The 19,047-nt window shown below is 38.9% G+C and overlaps 3 protein-coding genes across 4 annotated transcripts; 2 read left to right on the top strand and 1 right to left on the bottom strand.

Annotated features, from left to right (window-relative positions):
- Positions 1-717: 717 nt before the first annotated feature.
- On the top strand, positions 718-4,531 carry LOC124401409 (tripartite motif-containing protein 16-like). The gene is made up of 6 exons (XM_046873705.1): positions 718-1,307; positions 1,969-2,064; positions 2,225-2,458; positions 2,941-3,106; positions 3,294-3,353; positions 3,440-4,531. Exons 1-6 carry the CDS (start codon positions 774-776, stop codon positions 3,970-3,972), a joined length of 1,623 nt encoding a protein of 540 aa, XP_046729661.1. The 5' UTR covers positions 718-773; the 3' UTR covers positions 3,973-4,531.
- Positions 4,532-5,956: 1,425 nt separating this feature from the next.
- Positions 5,957-10,323, top strand: LOC124401441. Of its 2 annotated transcripts, none has more exons than XM_046873774.1 (6): positions 5,957-6,201; positions 6,853-7,158; positions 7,256-7,561; positions 7,658-7,717; positions 8,878-8,967; positions 9,442-10,323. In XM_046873774.1, exons 1-6 carry the CDS (start codon positions 6,144-6,146, stop codon positions 9,471-9,473), a joined length of 852 nt encoding a protein of 283 aa, XP_046729730.1. In that variant the 5' UTR covers positions 5,957-6,143; the 3' UTR covers positions 9,474-10,323. The 2 variants fall into 2 exon arrangements, with proteins under 2 accessions (XP_046729730.1, XP_046729731.1); XM_046873775.1 differs by lacking the exon at positions 5,957-6,201 and adding an exon at positions 6,252-6,413.
- A 714-nt stretch (positions 10,324-11,037) lies between these two features.
- LOC124401434 lies at positions 11,038-14,852 on the bottom strand. The gene is made up of 7 exons (XM_046873764.1): positions 14,543-14,852; positions 13,445-13,762; positions 13,028-13,327; positions 12,690-12,755; positions 12,020-12,103; positions 11,837-11,904; positions 11,038-11,685 (listed from the first exon to the last, which is right to left on the bottom strand). Exons 1-7 carry the CDS (start codon positions 14,589-14,591, stop codon positions 11,578-11,580), a joined length of 993 nt encoding a protein of 330 aa, XP_046729720.1. The 5' UTR covers positions 14,592-14,852; the 3' UTR covers positions 11,038-11,577.
- Between the last annotated feature and the right edge of the window lie 4,195 nt (positions 14,853-19,047).

The raw sequence follows: 19,047 nt of genomic DNA, 5'->3' as shown, positions 1-19,047 counted from the left end.
AAAAGACAGGAGATTTAATAAAACAGATAACACAAACTTCAATTAACAGACAGATACAAAGGGTGAACTATCAAGACTCAAGTGGAAACAATAGCAATTAATTAGGGACTCGGGAAAGAATGGCGACATCTGGTGGGGGAAAACGAAAAAAAACAAGGAAAAATCAGTCAGAAATGTAAAAAAACAAAAAATAAAAGAACCAGATCTTGACAGAGCTGGTGCAGGTGTCAGGACAGGTAATCATTGAGCTGCTAGATGGTGTCCACAGCAGGGCTCAGGGGCTGAATTAACAGCCATCTAAACATGTATTGAATAAACAATGCATAATAAATGAAAATAAGGTTAAATGTAAATGTTCTTCTGCCGTATGCTAAACATATGTAATGTCAAATGTCTCTGTAGCAGATTTGCCCAGTTTCATGAGGAATTTCATATTTGCTTGTCCATGGTAACGCACATGGTCAGAATAGCAGTTAGCCCCATTAGTTTCCAAACTGTTATATAAACATTAAATTGGTTAAAATTTTTGTGGGTTTTTTTAGTTCCTAATTAGTCAGTGCTTTTTTTCACTATCATGTCCACTTATTATAAAGTTTTACCCTGAGCCTGGGAGAGTAGCTGCATCCTACTTTTATAATGCTCCACCCACACAACTGATATTAAGCTCAAAGTTTATTCAGTGAAAGCACATATAATCTCGGCTTGACGCTCTTTCTCTTTCTCTCGCTCTCTCTCTCTCTTTTTCTCTCAATTAGTCAGTAAATACAAAGAAAATGGCCAAGTCCAGTATATCCATAGATCAAGACCAGTTCACCTGTGCAGTGTGTCTGGATTTCTTGAAGGATCCTGCAACTCTCCCCTGCGGTCACATTTTTTGTAAGGTGTGTATTGAACAATTTTGGGATCAGGATAATCAGAAGGGTATCTACAGCTGCCCTAAATGCCGAGAAACGGTTCCACACAAAAACATGCTGAGCGTAAAGAAGACTGCAACCCAAGTTGTATCTGGAGATGTGGAGTGTGATTTCTGCACTGTGAGAAAACACAAAGCTGTGAAATCCTGCCTGATGTGTGTGGCGTCTTATTGCGAATTTCATCTCAAACCTCATCTCGAACGGCCCGCTTTGAAAAAACACACCTTGACCGAAGCCTCGGAAAACCTACAAGAGAAGATCTGCTCTGAGCACGACGAAGTGCTGAAAATCTACTGTCGTACTGATCGAACCTGCATCTGTCATCTGTGTATGATTGATAATCACAAAGGACACGACACCGTCACAGCTGCAGCGGAAAGAGTCGAGAAACAGGTGAGAAAACTGTTTAGAATGAATACACCATGATACAATTTTCTTAACTAGAATTGACTGCTCAAGTCTGAGAGAAATATTGTGTTTTTGTTTATGAGTGAAATTTGACATTGTTATGAACTGGTCTAATCACATAGTGAGCACTGATAGGGGAAGGTAGGCAGAGCGAGAGAGAGTTCTTCTCTGAACTTCAGACTCTGGCAGGCACTTGAAATGTCACATCATCATCCACTTTATTTACATCCAATCACCCTAGTTTTTACTCTTTAGCCCCACCTTATATCCATGCCTCAGTACTTATAGCACTGACTCTAAGAATTTGTAGTGGCAATTCATCCACTAGGGTTCGCCCACTGTTAGGTAGCTATCTAATCTCCCATCTGCTATCTGACTGGACCTTAGATCACAAAGAATTCTTCAATATCAGCAATCATAATAAAACCACAGGTCATAAAGTCTACAAAACATTGACAGCTTAAACACAACACATTTTACTGTATATCGATATATCATTTTATGGAACGGCATGTGGGAAAAAAAAGGGGAAAGAGAGACATCTGGTGGTGGATGAGGGACAGGCAGGTATTGTGACGGCTCAGTGTAAAAGCACACACAAACACACACTTTATAAAGAGCAAAATGGAATTATTTTGTCCCTCAGAGTGAGCTGAAAGCAGAGCAGATCATATCCGAGCAGAGAATCCAGGAGAAGCAGAAGAAGGTGCAGGAGCTGAAACAAGCTGTAAACACTATAAAGGTGAGCAGTAATGGAGCTGCTCCTAGAAACACACACAAACAAGGACATAGAGTCATGGGATATATGGGATAATAGATGAGCTTTAAATGTGTGTGTGTGTGTGTGTGTGTGTGTGTGTGTGTGTGTGTGTGTGTGTGTGTGTGTGTGTGTGTCCTAACAGCTAAGTGCTCAGACAGCAGTAAAGGAAACTTTGAGGGTCTTTACTGAAATGATCAGATCCATGGAGAAAAAGCGCTCAGAGGTGACTGAGATGATCAGAGATCAGGAGAAGGCTGAAGTGAGTCGTGCTGAACGACTGGTGGAGCAACTGGAGCAAGAGATTTCTGATCTTCAGAGGAGAGTCAATGAGATGGAGCAGCTTTCACACACACACGATCACATCCGTTTTCTCCAGGTAACACTCACTGACTGATCTACAGATTTTCCTCACACACTGTCTAATATTCCTCTTATTAAGGGAAGGTATCAGGTGAGGAGGTCAGGTTCCAGTTTATTACTGTTTGTTACTGCTTAGTGCCTCAAATTCAAAGATGGTAGGAAGGAAAATGGAGGAAACCTTGAGAGGAACCAGACTCAAAAGCAAACTCAAAACCAAAATACAAGACTCCAAAACAGAAAGCTACCCATTCTGCACTTCAATTCTTAGTTACGCTTAGTAATATCAGTTTGAAGACCTATGTAGCTATCGCATTAAAAAACGGTGGCTCATAAGGAGGATTCGCAGTGATGTTATAATGCATTTGTGTAATGCATGCTGGGTCATTTGAATATATAACATTTTGCAAAAAAGACAATCTGAAAGCTGCAACACTGAGCTACAATATCCTTCTTTTTTCCTTACCAAGCTATCCTTGAAGTTGTAATTGTTTTCTCTAGGCATCTGGACGTCGCTCTCCTGTAGTAGATAGACCAAATTTTGAAACATCCAGCATCACTCTTCATCAACATCTCTCTTTTGATGGGGTGAGGAATTCTCTCTCAGATCTGAAGAAAAGGCTTGAGGAATTCTGTGAGGAGGAATTCAGCAAAATTCATCCACATGGTAAGAGGAGCTTTTCCTTCTGGAGAAACACAATGATGGACGTCTTAATCCGCTCTGTGGGCAGTGCTCCTGCTTACTTTACTGCAGCCATGAACTAAATACTGATTTCAAATGAATAAACCTACTTTTTCATTTTTTACACAACGCATAATGCTTTTCGTCTTTGTTTCGATTTTTCTCTTCACAGCTGCAGCCGTTCAGATCATTTCCCCACCAGAGCCGGAGAGCAGAGAAGATTTCCTGAAATGTAAGTTACATGAACCACACGTCTCACTAGACAATATAATGTATGAAACCATAAAATGTTCACTTTGTTGCATTTTATTTTGCTAGATTTTTGCTATCTGACTCTGGATCCCGACACGGCATATCGTAAACTCGTTTTGTCTGAGAACAATAGAGTCGTGAGATATATCGAGAAGGAGCAGCCATACTTTGATCATCCAGAGAGATTTGACTCCTGGCCTCAGGTGTTGTGTAAGGAGAGTGTGTGTGGACGCTGTTATTGGGAGGTGGAGCGGAGTCGGGATGGATGCGTGGACATATCAGTCTCATATAAAGACATCAGAAGGAAAGGACAGAATAAGAAATATCTGTTTGGAAGGAATAATCAGTCCTGGAGTCTGTGGTGTTCTCCTTCTTCTCTATCTTTCCATCACAAAGACATCAAGACTGATCTCAAAGTTCCAGCATCCTCCAGAATCGGAGTCTATGTGGATCAAAGTGCAGGAATTCTGTCCTTCTACAGCGTCTCTGACAGAATAAAACTTCTTCACAGAGTCTACACCACATTCACTCAGCCTCTATATGCCGGGTTTGGTCCCTCCTGGTCTTTTGATTCAAATGTAAAATTGTGTGATCCGTAATATACCATAAAGTTTGTATGAAATCTACCACAAGCTAATTAAAGTAAAAGAGTGTTAATTAGTAAACTAATAAACCCAAAGACAAAAATACTATTATATTAATTGTATACATGTTTTTTAAAAGACAATGAATTATCGAGGACAACACCCAAACTGAGAACATTGGAGAATTATTAAAAGAAAGTAAAAAACTTTTGAGAATTTCGACAAATCGGATTTAGCGCCAACCAGAAGAACCTCTGTTTTTCAATATATAGATATATTTCCTATAAATCTATCCAAGAGTTAACCAGTAATTACTACATTAAAAAGGGCCCAAAACAGAGCCTTGTGGAACACCAGTGGTAACAAATTAGGAGATTTTAAGTTGGACAAATTACGTGAAACCAAAAGACCAGATTGTTACCTGGGTAAACACTCTTTTTATTTTAACTCTTATGATTCTAAGGTAGCGCACATGGGGCGCTTGGATTTTATTTTTTTTTTTTTTTTTTGGATAGCTACAGCAATTAGTTAAAAATTTTTACTTTGTTTATTTTTGCTAATTACAATTTTTTTCCTGAGTTTTTGAGGATTTAACGATTTTTCGCTTTTGCATTGTGGATTTTTTGTTGAACACTTTGAAACATGTTTTTGGTTTGTTTGTTTGATTTGTTTTTTGCTTTTATGGCATTGGCAGGTGCCCTTATCCAGATCAACCTAAATTTATGTCAGTCATACAACTGAGCAGCTATGGGGTTAAAGGTCTTGCTCAGGGAACCAGAAGTGGTAGCTTGGTGTGGCTGGGATTTGAACTCGCAACCTTTTGATACGTTAAATTCTGTACCACTAAGCAACCCCATCTGAATTTTTGGTATTTATTTTTTTTTGCTGCTTCGTGTCTTTGTAAAATTATTGATTCATCGCTATTTCTCTGGATTTGGGTTTACACACTGCCCTAAACTCTGTAGCGCTCAGGACAGTAAAAGCGCTGCAGAATAAAAAATGAAGAAAAAAAAACAGCAAGGGATGAGGAGAAGATTCAGGCCAGAGAAAATGACAGAAAGTTTGGTTTTAAACTTAAATGTAAAGAAAACACTGTACAGTGCATTTTTACCATTTTTATTTTGAGTAATTTGAAATAAATTTGTGTATTAAATTTAAAAATTTGTATTTTGATGTAATATGGCAATTAAAAACTTTCTTTCGTTTGATTTGGCACATGTTTTTACGCTGGATGCCCTTCCTAACGCAACCCTCCCCAATTTATCCGGGCTTGGGACCGGCACTGAGAGTGGCTGGGGATGGTTCCCTGACCGGGAATCGAACCCGGGTCGCAGCGGTGGGAGGATATAGCGGTGGGAAAGGAAACTACCAGGACACAAGACAAACCAGCAAGGACAGATAAAAGATAAAAGAGATCATTGTTATTATTCAGAAAATTATTTGTTGCATGAAATTTTAAAGGAATAAATAATAATAATTATTATATTAAAAAAATTTAAAGAATCATTTTTAGTCTTGAAAGTTCTACACACATCTCCAAACCGGGTGCATGTCATCAACTGATGACTGGAAATGATTTAACTTCCTTTTTTAACGCATGTCTAACACCCAACAGTGGTCATTGCAAAACATACACTTGGTTTTACCACATCAATGGTTTTTCCAAATATTATGAAATCGCTTATTGATGTAAATGGTTACAGGTGTGGCCAAGAGTCATCTTAAAATAATAGATTATTGCCACACTTTAAAATATGTGCATGGGTTATGGGTAAGTGTGAAGAACATCTTTTTTCAGAAATAATTGAGATCATCATCACATTTTATACCAAGTCCATCTGTGGTTAAAAATAAAAAAAATTAACCTCCACTCGATCAAATCCATTCCCTATTAAATGCTTCATCTGTGTCTTTTCTCATTTTGTTGGTTATTGGTTAGGATTTGTGTGCTTTGGCCTTCTTTGTATTTCAATCTTTTGTCGCTGACGTTGCACTTCCTTTCCTAGCGCTTCCTCTGTACGTATGAAAGCAGTCAACTCTAATTCTCCCTTTGGATTATAAGTGTGAGATTGGTTCCCCAATAAGAATATAGGTGTAATTTCTTTTTTACCTATCCTTATACAACTTCATTGAGGTGATGAACACTCAATTTGGATTCTGATGCTGTGAATAGATATATTAAACAGATGGCTAAATGGATGGAGAGATCGTGTGAATGTGAGAACCTGCAAATTCTGAACAGATGTAAGAGGAAGTTACAATTTCAAGGACTTTATTGCTTCATTGTATGTGGGCTGCATGTGTAAGTGGTTGTGGAAATGCTTGCATTTGAAAACATTTGTCATTCCTGCTGTGTGTATATTAGCGAGTGTGGATGGTAATTAATCGAATTCGTTAAAATTTAAGAATGCGGATTTGTTTTTATCTTCTGTTTTTTTTTCTCCACGTCAATGCAGGTGAGTCATCTGTACTCTGTCTCATATTTAATATAATTTTTTTTGTATTTAAAGCCTTTTGAAACATATCATCATGCGCATCTTGCAAAGTCCAGCCTTACCATAGTTGTCATGCAATATCTCTTCAACATGGAAGTCCTTACAAGCTTTGCAGGGTATAGTATTTTGCGCCCCGTTTCACTGACATTATTTTCTTGTTACCTTGTTTAGTACTTGAATATATTCAAAATTTAGTGCTCGGGTTTGTTTCTGGTTCCTAGTTGATGGTATTTAGTGCTTTGTTAAATGGTCTTTGTTTATTTTTAACTCTGAATTTAAAGGGATATCTTCAAATTATAGACGAGTACCAAGGTATTACTTATACCTTATTGGTTTCTGTCGAGTTGCTGCAGATGGTGAACTGCTCATTAACAGATCACTAACTGGTGTGTTCCTACAGGCTGCAGGCTAAAGGGAAATAAAGATATACAAATCACTGCATACACAGGAGACTCAGTACTGCTGCCCTGCTCCTGCACTGACCTCCACACCAAACCTCAAATATTCACATGGAGCAAATATGATAAAAAGGATAAATGGATAAAGATATCTCCTGAGAGTGATCAGTACACCAACAAATTTCAGCTGGTTAATGAGTCTTCAGGATATTCTCTATTCATATCACACGTGACTGGAAACGATGATGGATACTACATGTGTATGAATGAAGTGGGTGAAATCAGGTATATAAGACTCATCGTTGAAGGTAAATGACACATTTCAATTCACAACACTACTTCGGTAGTAATATCATGACAGATTCATCTGATTTAACAGAAGTGCGATGTTTGTTCATTCTCCAGGTTGTAAACTGACTGAAAAATTAGTGTATGTGACTGGGTATGTGGGACAGTCTGTCCTTTTGCCATGCTCCTGCTCTGACCTGCAAGCCAAACCCCACACTTTCACATGGTTATTTTATAAGGATTTTCAATATAAAGAAATCTACCCAAAGGACCAGACAAATCTGTACACAGGCAGAGTTCAGCTTATTAATGATCATCCAGGAAATCTATCTTTACTGATATCACAGCTGACTTTAAAGGATGAAGGGTATTACAGATGTGAGATAAGGAAAATCATTACAGATGTTCCACTTGTAGTAAAAGGTAAAACAATATTTTGCATGTAATCTATGTACAGTTCTTGACTCATTGCACATCATAATCTTTATTAATAATTATTCAACTGTTATTTTCTTGTAGATGCCCCAATATGGCCTTTAACATCCACACCCATTATCACAACAACTAATTCCACATCAGGTACCACACACCACTCACACACACTGGGATGAGACTAGATAACCAATGTTCTAATAACGTTTGTTTGCAAATTATATATTTCAAGCCAGGAAGTTCAATATATCTCAATATATTCATCATGAAATCAAATATCAAAACCTCAACACACATTTCTAAACTAATTAGTATTATATAGAAATATGAATTTATTTAAATGAGACTAACTAAAACTAACCTTGAGATATAAATCATTATATACAAGGTGTTATCAAAAGGTTTCAAGTCTAATGGTGCTAACTGGTGCCATTCTGACCACGTCTGCAATTGTATCATTGGACAGAAAGTTAGAACAAAGAGCAATTGTGAAATTCTGCCTGAAATTGGGCAAATCTGCCACAGAGATGTTTGACATGACATACGTTTCACATACGGCGCAGCTGCAACGAGTCGTTCGAGGTGTTTCAGCAACTGCGAAACCTTTAAAAATGGCGAAACCGTTCGGCAACTTGTGTATGGTGATCGTCGAAGCACGGCCCACGTGATTTCACTTCCGCACCAGCACTACTCGCCAGATTTGACTTCAAAGGTCACCGTTTTAACACCATTGTGGAGAACCGGAGAGCTTGACAAGAAGAAGACTTCCAGGACACGTTCCAAAAGAATGCTGGGAGCGCTGTATTGCTGTGCAAAATGACTATTCTGAATGAAAGTAAAGCTTTCTTTCAGCTTCTCCCATTAGAGGTCCCCACAGCGGATCATCCGTATTCATGGCACATGTTTTTACGCTGGATGCCCTTCCTAACGCAACCCTCCCCATTTATCCAGGCTTGGGACTGGCACTAAGAGCGCACTGGCTTGTGCAACCATAATAGCTGGGTTTGGTTCCCTGAAAGGGTCGCAGCAGTGAGAGCGCCCCATGCTAACCACTAGACCACCAGGGAACCTAAAGGGACTATTCTGAAAGTCACGTAGATAAAAAAAAGTACTCTCTTCTAAACAGACCTAGTCTTAAACCTTTTTGATTCCACCTCATATTATGATAATTCCGAAATTCCCTCATAACTCATTCTTTTTCTTTATAACTTCACTTTTATACTTATTAATCACTTTTTCTTTTCAATAAAAGTGTCCAAACGTCTGTGTACCACATAAAAATGTTATATTTTGACGGATCTTTCCAGAGTCTCTTCCCTTCATCCCCTTCGCTGTGGTGACTGCGATCTTCCTGCACATTATCGTGGCTGTGGTCTACTGCTCCACCAGAAAGAAAGGTATGCACCATTTCAAAAAGTTGAACCCTAACCCTAACCCTAACCCAAAAAAACACAGGACAATCCCAGATGTTCTGTCTTGCAGTTGTTTTATAAATTGGATTTAAATGCAAATTAAGTTTTAAGAATTGAGTAATAGCCGTTTGACTGTAAGCCGGATGTCTGTAAATCATAATCACAGTCACCTACACCTTTATTTTGTATTGGTACCGGTGTTATCACCCAAATGATCAGGTAAGAGTGGTGTCTCAATAATAATCATAATACACCTTTGGTCAGAGATGGTCCTTGATATCCCATACTCACATACTAAGATTGATAAGTTATCCACCTGAATTTTCACACAAATTACATCACGTTTTCTATGATATTTAAGCTATTTTGAGGGATGAGCCCAATTTTTTGTGAACCCTTTTACATATGTTTGTTTTAGATGTATGAACTGAGCTTTTTCCTTATTATTTAACTCCCCAGGTCTAAAAAACAGTTTACTACAGCAAAGGTAATCGAGATGGAACAGTGCGTCTGCAGTAGAGCAGGAGATCAACTGAAGATCATACATGGAAGAGACCCTGCAGAACTGATTAGCAGATGAGACAGCAACTAATACACCAACATATAATATTTTATTTCTAACTGAAAGACATACGGTTTGGATGTTTCCTTTCTGTATGCTACTAAAAAATGACCCTCTCCTGCATGATGTCGGTACCAGGGTTGAACGCTTTTATCGCTCTTTGTTGCCACTTTGTGGAATAACACAGCTAGTGTTTCGAATCTTTTGCACTTAATCAGGACTAATCACAGGCTGTGGAATGTATTAAAACATATTAGGCTTAATGTATTGTGTTTCACTCCAAAAATATTTTTTTTGTAATTATTTTACACTAATCCTGCTGTTTAATTTTTCTATTGTATTTGATTAGATTTAACTGTAGACAGACTTGTTTTTATTCACTTCGGCCCTGCATTCTTAATCAGAACTGGTGTATTTTGGTGTATTTCTGTATATTTGTTTGTACTTTTTATGCACATACAGTACATTACATGTCATTATTTTTAGGATTTGAGGGATCCTGTTTCCTCTGTTTGGTTCTTATTGCTTTCACTTGTGCCTCATTAGCATCTGTTTGGCAAAATAGGGACACTGGGACAAAATGGTTACATCTGGTGGAAATAAAAACTGGAAAGATGAAAAAAAAAGAAAGGCTATAGACTTAGCAGGATCCCTCAGATCCTTACTGATTTATTTATAGATTGTTCACCTTTTACCCGTTCAGTAGCAACTCATACTACATTCAAATAACAACTGGAGCCAGGATCTAGTTTTAAAAATAAAAATTCTTTACTTTTGAATCGAAGTTTGGTTGAATTTGAGGAAAATTCACTATTGTTAAATTAACTCAACAAAGAAAAGTCAAATATTATCAGTGTAAGTAACACTATAAAGAACATGTTCTCAGCTTGTACATTTTACATCCTTTTACATACATACATTCTACTTGCTCTCATGTAATAAACATATGGATGGATGTAAGTGCATATAAAAAAGATGTTTTATTGAATTAACAGGTAGACTAATTCAAATCCAGGCTACACTCAATTTAAAACGATGCATGCAAAAAAAAAAAAAAAGAAAAGCAAAGTGCTTTATACTACCAGCTCCTCCCATGTGTAGGTCATACAATCAACATAAACTTAGAGTGATAAAACAAGACTGATGCTAAGATATGTGAGGGGATAAACCAACGGTGAGACATTGTGGAGATAAAACGTGCTATGTAACTTAGAAAGAACGTTGAAGCATGCTAACAATGCAAACCAGTATTACATCATAGGTATGATTTGTATTTATATATAAATACTGTTCTATGTTTTAGAGTCAGTGGCATTGAGTAAAAGGCAGGAGGTGGAGCTGGAGGTAGCAGAGCTGAAGATGTTGAGATGTTCATTGGGAGTGACGACGATGGACAAGATTAGAAATTAGTTTATTAGAGGGACAGAGCATGTAGGACGTTTTGGGGACAAATTAAGAGAGGCCCAATTGAGATGATTTGGACATGTGCAGAGGAGGGATACATCGGTAGGAGAATGTTGAGGATGGAGACACCAGAAAGAAGGAAAAGAGGAAGGCCAAAGAGGAGGTTTATAGATGTGGTGAGGGAAGACATGCAGGTAGCTGGTTTGAAAGTGGCCGATATAGAGGACAAGGGGGAATGGAGATGGATGATCCGCTGTGGCGACCCCTAATGGGAGAACCGAAGAAGAAGAAGAAGATCAACTTAACTTAGAGCATAAGGACAAAATAATCTTGTAAATGTTTTAAAGTAATTATGGTGTTTTAAATTCTGTTAATCATCAGGACACCAAACGGAAGCCTTTGCTATGTTTCCTCATGGACAGTTTTAATTGCTGGATTTTGGTCTTTGATTTGAGACGTGGCGCTTCAGTAAAACAAACGTTTATTGATTAGAAATATTTTTTCTTTGAAGTTTATTTTTTTATGTTTTATATCTATATTTATCTATATCTATATCTATTTTGCTAAAAGTCACACACAAGTAAATGAAAGACCACACAAACATTCGTATAATTGTGTGTGTGTGTGTCTTAATGAGTTTGGACGAGGGAATACACTGCAGTATCTTCTGATGCCACTGGAGTTTGTTCAGCTCTCACAGTGTTACTGTGGTCTACAGTCATGTACATCACATCCTCCTGAGGGAATAAAGCATCAGTAACACGTTATTACACTGATGCTTGGGGGAGTCATGTACTGGAAACCCAGAGGCACACACACACACACACACACACACACACACACACACACAAACACACAAATACACAGGACATTGATGTGTGCATTTACCTGCTCATTCTGCTGTATCCTCATTCCTGGTTGTTCATCACCGTTCTCAATCTGTCTTCGTCTCTGCCCTATAGAAAAAACCCAGAGAGGATTAGAGTACAATAATTGTGTGTGTGTGTGTGTGTGTGTGTGTGTGTGTGTGTGTGTGTGTGTGTGTGTGTGTGTGGAATGTGTGAAGTGTACCTCTGGATTTCCAGTACATGACTCCCCCAAGTAGCAGTAGTAGCATTAGAGCTACAGCAGTACAGATGAAAATGGTGGTGGTGTCTGGGTTGTGTGGAACAGAAGAGAGGTCAAATTGACACATAGGGTCACACAGTTTGCTACAGATGCGGGTTACAGATGCCGCTTTCTAGGTGGCCTCGGAGTGGACGGATCACAATCAGCAGCTTCAAGCAACATGGATTGTAAACTATAGGACGCCTGCAGTGTTTACTGTGAAGTCATGGATTATCTTTAACCTTGGCAAAATGTGATGTGATGACTGAGATCTGATTGGATAGATCTCCAATCGAAATGTGCACTTGGATAGAAAAACTTATACCTGAGAGAAAAGCTATGAAATGAAAAGTATAGACTACAGTAACCCTCGGATATTGCAGGGGACACGTTCCAAAAATCCCATGTATATTCAAACATAATTCAGGGATTTTGATAGCGTTTAGGGGAGCACAGAAAGCCTTGCTGGTCATGACGGCCCACCACTGGTAGAACTTAATTATTGCGGTTGGTGATGTTGTGACACCAACAGGAAGTGAAAGACCAGATAATGTTAGCGTGTGTTTCTAAATGTGAGCTGATGTAGTAACATGTTCACACCGTATAAACAGTGTTTCTCAGTGGTGTGTGGTACCTGCTGTGGATGTAGGTAAAGATGTTGTGATCACTGGTGTAGATGCTGAAGATCCTGTCAGAGCCCCTGCATTAGAGAAAAGTTTAGAGTTTTTCTCAGTTGCTTCGGAGCATTTCTCGAATCGTCCTTAGTATTTACAAACCAGAAAATGCATTTCTTAAAATGACTTATACAAACAGCACAACACATCAGATTTAATTCAAAAGCCTACATTTTTCTCAAAATCCTTCGTTCATCTCTCAAAAGTAAGTTTTCATGTAAATGAACATCTCATTATCATCGTTGTCATTTTGTCATAGTTCTTAAATGAGAAGTATATATTCACAAGATTGTTTCACCTTTAACTGTAAGATGGATGGTTGTATTGCTGCTGTTCCTGATCTCACACATGTAATACCCTCCATCCTTCACAGTCAGGTCTGATATGAGAAGAGAGATGTTTCCTGAATGATCATTAAACTGCTGAACTCTGTCTGTGTAGCCTTTTATTTGGTTCTTGGGGAAGATTTCTTTGTAATCACATTCTTTTGAAAACAACCATCTCAAAGTGTGTGATGGCTCAGAGAGGAAGCAGGGCAGAAGGACAGACTTCCCCATGTATCCAGTCACACTGACTGTCTGCTGATTCCGTGTGCAAACTGGAGAATGAACAAATATCAACATGCTGCATTACTTTTACAATGTCAGAATAATAATTGAATGAGGCCATGAGATTATCATTGAAGTATCGTTGTGAATAAAAATGAGTCATTTACCGTGAACAGTGAGTCTGATCTGTCTGTATTCACTCTCTGTAAGATTACACCTGTAATCTCCTCCATCCTCTACAGTCAGGTTGGATATGAGCAGAGAGAGATTTCCTGAAGACTGTTCATTAACCAGCTGATATCTGTATTTGTACGGCTCACGATCCAAGGATATATTTATCCATTCACTCGGACTGGAATATTTGCTCCATGTGAAGCTCTGAGGTTTGGTGTGGAGGTCAGTGCAGGAGCAGGACAGCAGTACTGAGTCTCCTGGGTAGGCAGTGATCTGTCTTACGTCTGTATTTCCTTCCAGCTTCCTGCAGCCTGTATGAACACACCAGTTAATGATCTGTTAATGAGCAGTTCACCATCTGCAGCAACTCTACAGAACTACAGACAACCTGTACCTCCTAAACTCACTAACATCCACATCTTAATATTTTGATGAAAAAAATGACAGTACATTCAATGAAAATACAAGAAATTTGAAAAAGCAAATGCAGTCTTATCCCTGCGAGCTAAAAACAATCTCTTAATGCTTACTAAACACTTATAATGTAGTATGTTCCTCTCTTGTGTTACTCTGCAGCTCTAAAAGTTAACTTATTTCCGTTTTAGTAGCTCACCACCAACTTCTGGTGTAAATTAGCCACAGTGTGAACACACCACATGACTAAGCAATGCACTGACATCCTCCACCCATCCTCTCAACAGTGTACACACCCTAGAGATTCATACAACGGCACAGAGTCTTGTAGTATAACCACATGTATGACACTGTAAAAACCTCGATGTGTAACAGCCAATGAGAGATCGTGAGAGGAAATTGTAGTGGTGTGAAACGGGAACAACAAGAACACCAGTCATGATGAAGGAGACTCAATGTTCTACATGATCCTAGTATATATAGTATATATATATATATATATATATATATATATATATATATATATCATTTCAGATGTTCAGTGTGCACTTTACATCTTTATATCATGAATAAAATGATTATGTGTTTATGCTTTAAAGTCTTTAGATGATCAAATTTTACATATAAGTACTATGAAGAAAAAAAACAGGAGCAAAGAGAGATATCAGCAGACTCACCTTCAGTGATATGAAGCTGTATGAGGAGCAGAAGGAAAAACACCTTCATTCTTTGACAAGGACCCGAAACCACAGATTAATCCGAAAAACTAAACGAGAGCCAAACACACACTGACCAACTGCTGCACCGTGACTAATAATAATGAACAGTCTATAGATCACATTCACACACTCACAGTTTATACAGGAAGTGCAAAAGTAGCAGCATGTCAGTGACCACGTAGATGTGAAAAAGTCCCTAATGTATTTTGAATAGCAGAAATGAGTGGACGCTCAACTGTAAATCATATAATGGCATCAAACTTGAATCTATTAGCAAAACATAAACTATTCTGTTCTCTTCAATGTACTTCTTCATTACATATAATTTCTGCATTCAGTATTTTTACAGTGCTTACACTTCCCTATTCTCCGAACATTTGATTTATTTTTAAATTTCTTCCTTAACTCATTCATTTCCTTTCTGTATTTCCATGCTTAATGGCTCCCCCTGGTGTTGATTTGTCTGTATTTTATACGTTCCCTTTCAGGAACTCGTGCTGCGTCAGTCATGCTTTGGGAACGCTTCCACGTTGTCGTGTGCGGGGCGGGGTGACATCACAACCAGGAAGCAATAAAACGTGCATGCGTTGGAGCTGACACTAGCTTCTGTTTGTTCAGGAAGTGCTCTGTGTGTGTGTGTGTGTCTGTGTGAGAGAGAAATAAAAAAAAAGATAGGAAAGCAAAAGCAAGCATGACTTCCAGCTGTGTGTAGTTTGCTTGGGAGAGAAGCATGCTCAGAGTGCTCTCAACGGAGTTGACTGTTCGCATTGCAGCCGTGTTTCCATGCAGACCCTTTACTCCAGGAGTGCGATCTTCGAGGTGGGCGCTCTCCCTCGTGGCTGAGGCAAAGCGGCGTCGTGGCGCTCACAGGCGGATCTGTAAGAGGGCTTGGAGACAGGCTTGTCCCTTGTCCCGTATTCAGCGCTCTCTCTTTGGGTTCGGAAGCATGGTGTTTGGCGGGTTTCTTCACCCAGTGGTGGCGGTGCTGTGCTCCACCTTGCTGAGAAATCATTTCTTTTACTACTAGGGTTATTTTACTTTTAGCAAATGTATTTAGAGAAGATATTTTTGGGCGGATTTTAATAATAAATAATAATAAAGCCAAAGCTTTATTAATCCCTGCATTTACATTTCCCTCTGGGAAATAAATAAAGTCAGTCTGTCTGTCTGTCTGTCTGTCTGTCCTGGCTTAATGAGAAAGGGAAAGTTTATAGGACTGTGGTGAGACTTGCTAGGTTGTATGGTTTAGAGACAGTGATATTGACTAAAAAACATGAGGTGGAGCTGGACGTAACAGAGCTGAAGATGTTGAGATGATAATTGGGAGGGACAGGACAAGAAATTAGTTTAATGGAGGGACAGCGCATGCAGGACAAGGTGAGGGAGGTGCGATTGAGATTGTTTGGACATGTGCTGAGGAAGAACGAAGTATACACTCAATTGCTTTTTTTTTTCATGATTTTTTTCTCTGCTTGTATTTCCCATTTCCCTCCACAAGACATTTTGTTCCAGAATCCTCTATTGTCTCTGCCTCAGTCTTGTTAGTCAAAGTGTCTTTTTTTTGTTAAAATTTTGTGTTTAAATGATGAACATGGACATGAACCCTTTGTTCTCAGGTGTTAATGTTTAACAATAGGGACAAGAGTAAAAACGACAAAATAAAAACCATTCTTAAGGTCTAAACTTCAAGCATCGCTTTTAGATCACTGTTCTTCAATGGGAAACGTATAACGAATGTATTTGCTGAATGTGTGTAAGCAGTACACAACAACAACATGAAATGAGTCACAAACGAATCCACTGCTGCAAATCTCGTTTTATTTGGAAAGATAAGGGCCGTAAACCATTTTCGCTTCAACCAAGATAAGGTAAGAGTTTAAAGATATGTTTTTTCTGTCTTCCCATGTTGCACTTTTTGGACTTTAAACTGGAAATATAGTATATATTTTTCTGAGTGTGTCTTCTAATTGTGCATTTGGGTTCACACACCTCCCTGTGGCAAACTTTGTGCTCTGAGGAAAACTGATTGTGGTGTTGCCTCGCATCGTCTGCGTTAAAAAAGTTGCACCAGAACACACCAACTGCTAGCACTCGCTAGCACTCTGGTGCAACGTTCTGTGCTTGCGTGAGAGAACAGAACTTTCCCATAGCAGCAGGTCAAATGCATTTATAATCAGTGTTATGTAAAACTAGCTTATTGAATCAAATGGCAAGAAACACATAGATGTTATTCCACTAGATGGCAAAATCAAGTAATAAACACAAGGCATGTAACTGCTGAAAGGTTGACATGCTAACTAATACTCTTTCAGAGTCAGTGGCAGTTAATATACATGCAGGTGTGTAAGAGACTATCCGGTCTGTTAAACAGGTGAGTAGGTTTGCTGCTGTTGATGTTTCTCTCTACTGCACACTCACTGTTTCATCTCCATCACCTCTGCTGTAATGAACTGTATCAGGACCTGGAGAGTAAAATAAAATAAAAAACAGGGTAATGCAGCTAAAATGGTGTGGAAGTGGAGAATACATTTAAGATTACAAGAGCTTGAAAGCGTGTGGACCTTTCTTTCTGGTGGCGCAATAGACGACAGCCACAATGATGTGCAGAAAGATCACAGTCACCACGGCGAAGGGGACGAAGGGAAGAGACCCTGGAGGAACATCATCAGTATCAGACAGAACATTTCTTTATGGAGTAACATACTCACAATTATATTTTATTTTATTCCAGTGTGCATCACTGGTGTGGGATACCTGTTGTGGATTTAGGTGAAAATTTTGTGATCACTGTTGTGGATTTTGAAGGTCTCACTGCGCCTGCAATGAGATATTTAATAAAGATATTTGCTTGACGAGGCACTACACAATAGATCTTTTAACCTCTTATTCTGAGATAGATGTCCTTATAGTTAGCACCTTTGATATTACACCTGTACCATCTTTTATCCTCTACAGTCAGGTGTGATATAAACAGAGAGAGATTTCCTGGAGGACGATCATTAAAGAGTTGCATTCTTTGGGTATAGAGATTTGTCTGGTCTTAGTGGAAAATTTCTTTTTTCTGAACCTCCACCTTAAACCAGTCTGTCCTACTGCACACTTCACTGCTGTCACACTGTCCTGCACCACCCTCACATACTTCTCTGACACACCTGACTTCTTCATACAATACCACAACTCCTCTCTCCACCCTGTCGTACGCTTTCTCTAAATCCACAAATACACAATGCAATTCCTTCTGTCCTTCTCTATACTTCTCCATCAACATCCTCAAAGCAAATATGGCATCTGTGGTGCTCTTCCTCGGCATGAAACCATACTGTTGCTCACAGATGGTCACCTCTTCTCTCAGCCTGGCTTCCACTACTCTTTCCCATAACTTCATGGTGTGACTGATCAACTTAATTCCCCTGTAGTTACTGCAGGTCTGTACATCTCCCTTATTCTTAAAGATCAGTACCAGCACACTCCTTCTCCATTCCTCAGACATCTTCTCACCTTCCAGAATCTTGCTGAACAACCTGGTTAAAAACTCCACTGCCATCTCTACTAAACATCTCCACACTTCTACCGGAATGTCATTTGGTCTAACCGACTTTTCACTCTTCATAGCTTTCTATACAGTTATAATCCATATAATTACAAAGACATTTTTAGCTAGACACTTTCTACAACTTTACATACATCTTATATTCACAAGATCTTTTTACCTTTAACTGTAAGATGGATGGTTGTATTGCTGCTGTTCCTGATCTCACACATGTAATACCCTCCATCCTTCACAGTCAGGTCTGATATGAGAAGAGAGATGTTTCCTGAATGATCATTAAACTGCTGAACTCTGTCTGTGTAGCCTTTTATTTGGTTCTTGGGGAAGATTTCTTTGTAATCACATTCTTTTGAAAACAACCATCTCAAAGTGTGTGATGGCTCAGAGAGGAAGCAGGGCAGAAGGACAGACTTCCCCATGTATCCAGTCACACTGACTGTCTGCTGATTCCGTGTGCAAACTGGAGAATGAACAAACATCAACATGCTGCATTACTTTTACAATGTCGGAATAATAATTGAATGGGGCCATGAGATTATCATTGAAGTATCGTTGTGAATAAAAATGAGTCATTTACCGTGAACAGTGAGTCTGATCTGTCTGTATTCACTCTCTGTAAGATTACACCTGTAATCTCCTCCATCCTCTACAGTCAGGTTGGATATGAGCAGAGAAAAATTTCCTGAAAACTGTTCATTAACCAGCTGATATCTGTATTTGTACGACTCACGATCAAAAGATATATTTATCCATTCACCCGGACTGGAATATTTGCTCCATCTGAAGTTCTGAGGTTTGGTGTGGAGGTCAGTGCAGGAGCAGGACAGCAGTACTGAGTCTCCTGGGTATGCAGTGACCTGTCTTATGTCTCTATTTCCTTCCAGCTTTCTGCAGCCTGTATGAACACACCAGT

This window comes from Silurus meridionalis, chromosome 18, assembly GCF_014805685.1.
Source record: "Silurus meridionalis isolate SWU-2019-XX chromosome 18, ASM1480568v1, whole genome shotgun sequence".
Taxonomy (NCBI): Eukaryota; Metazoa; Chordata; class Actinopteri; order Siluriformes; family Siluridae; genus Silurus; species Silurus meridionalis.
The sequence above is the reverse complement of the archived record's forward strand: the minus strand, read 5'-3'. Positions and strand labels throughout refer to the sequence as shown.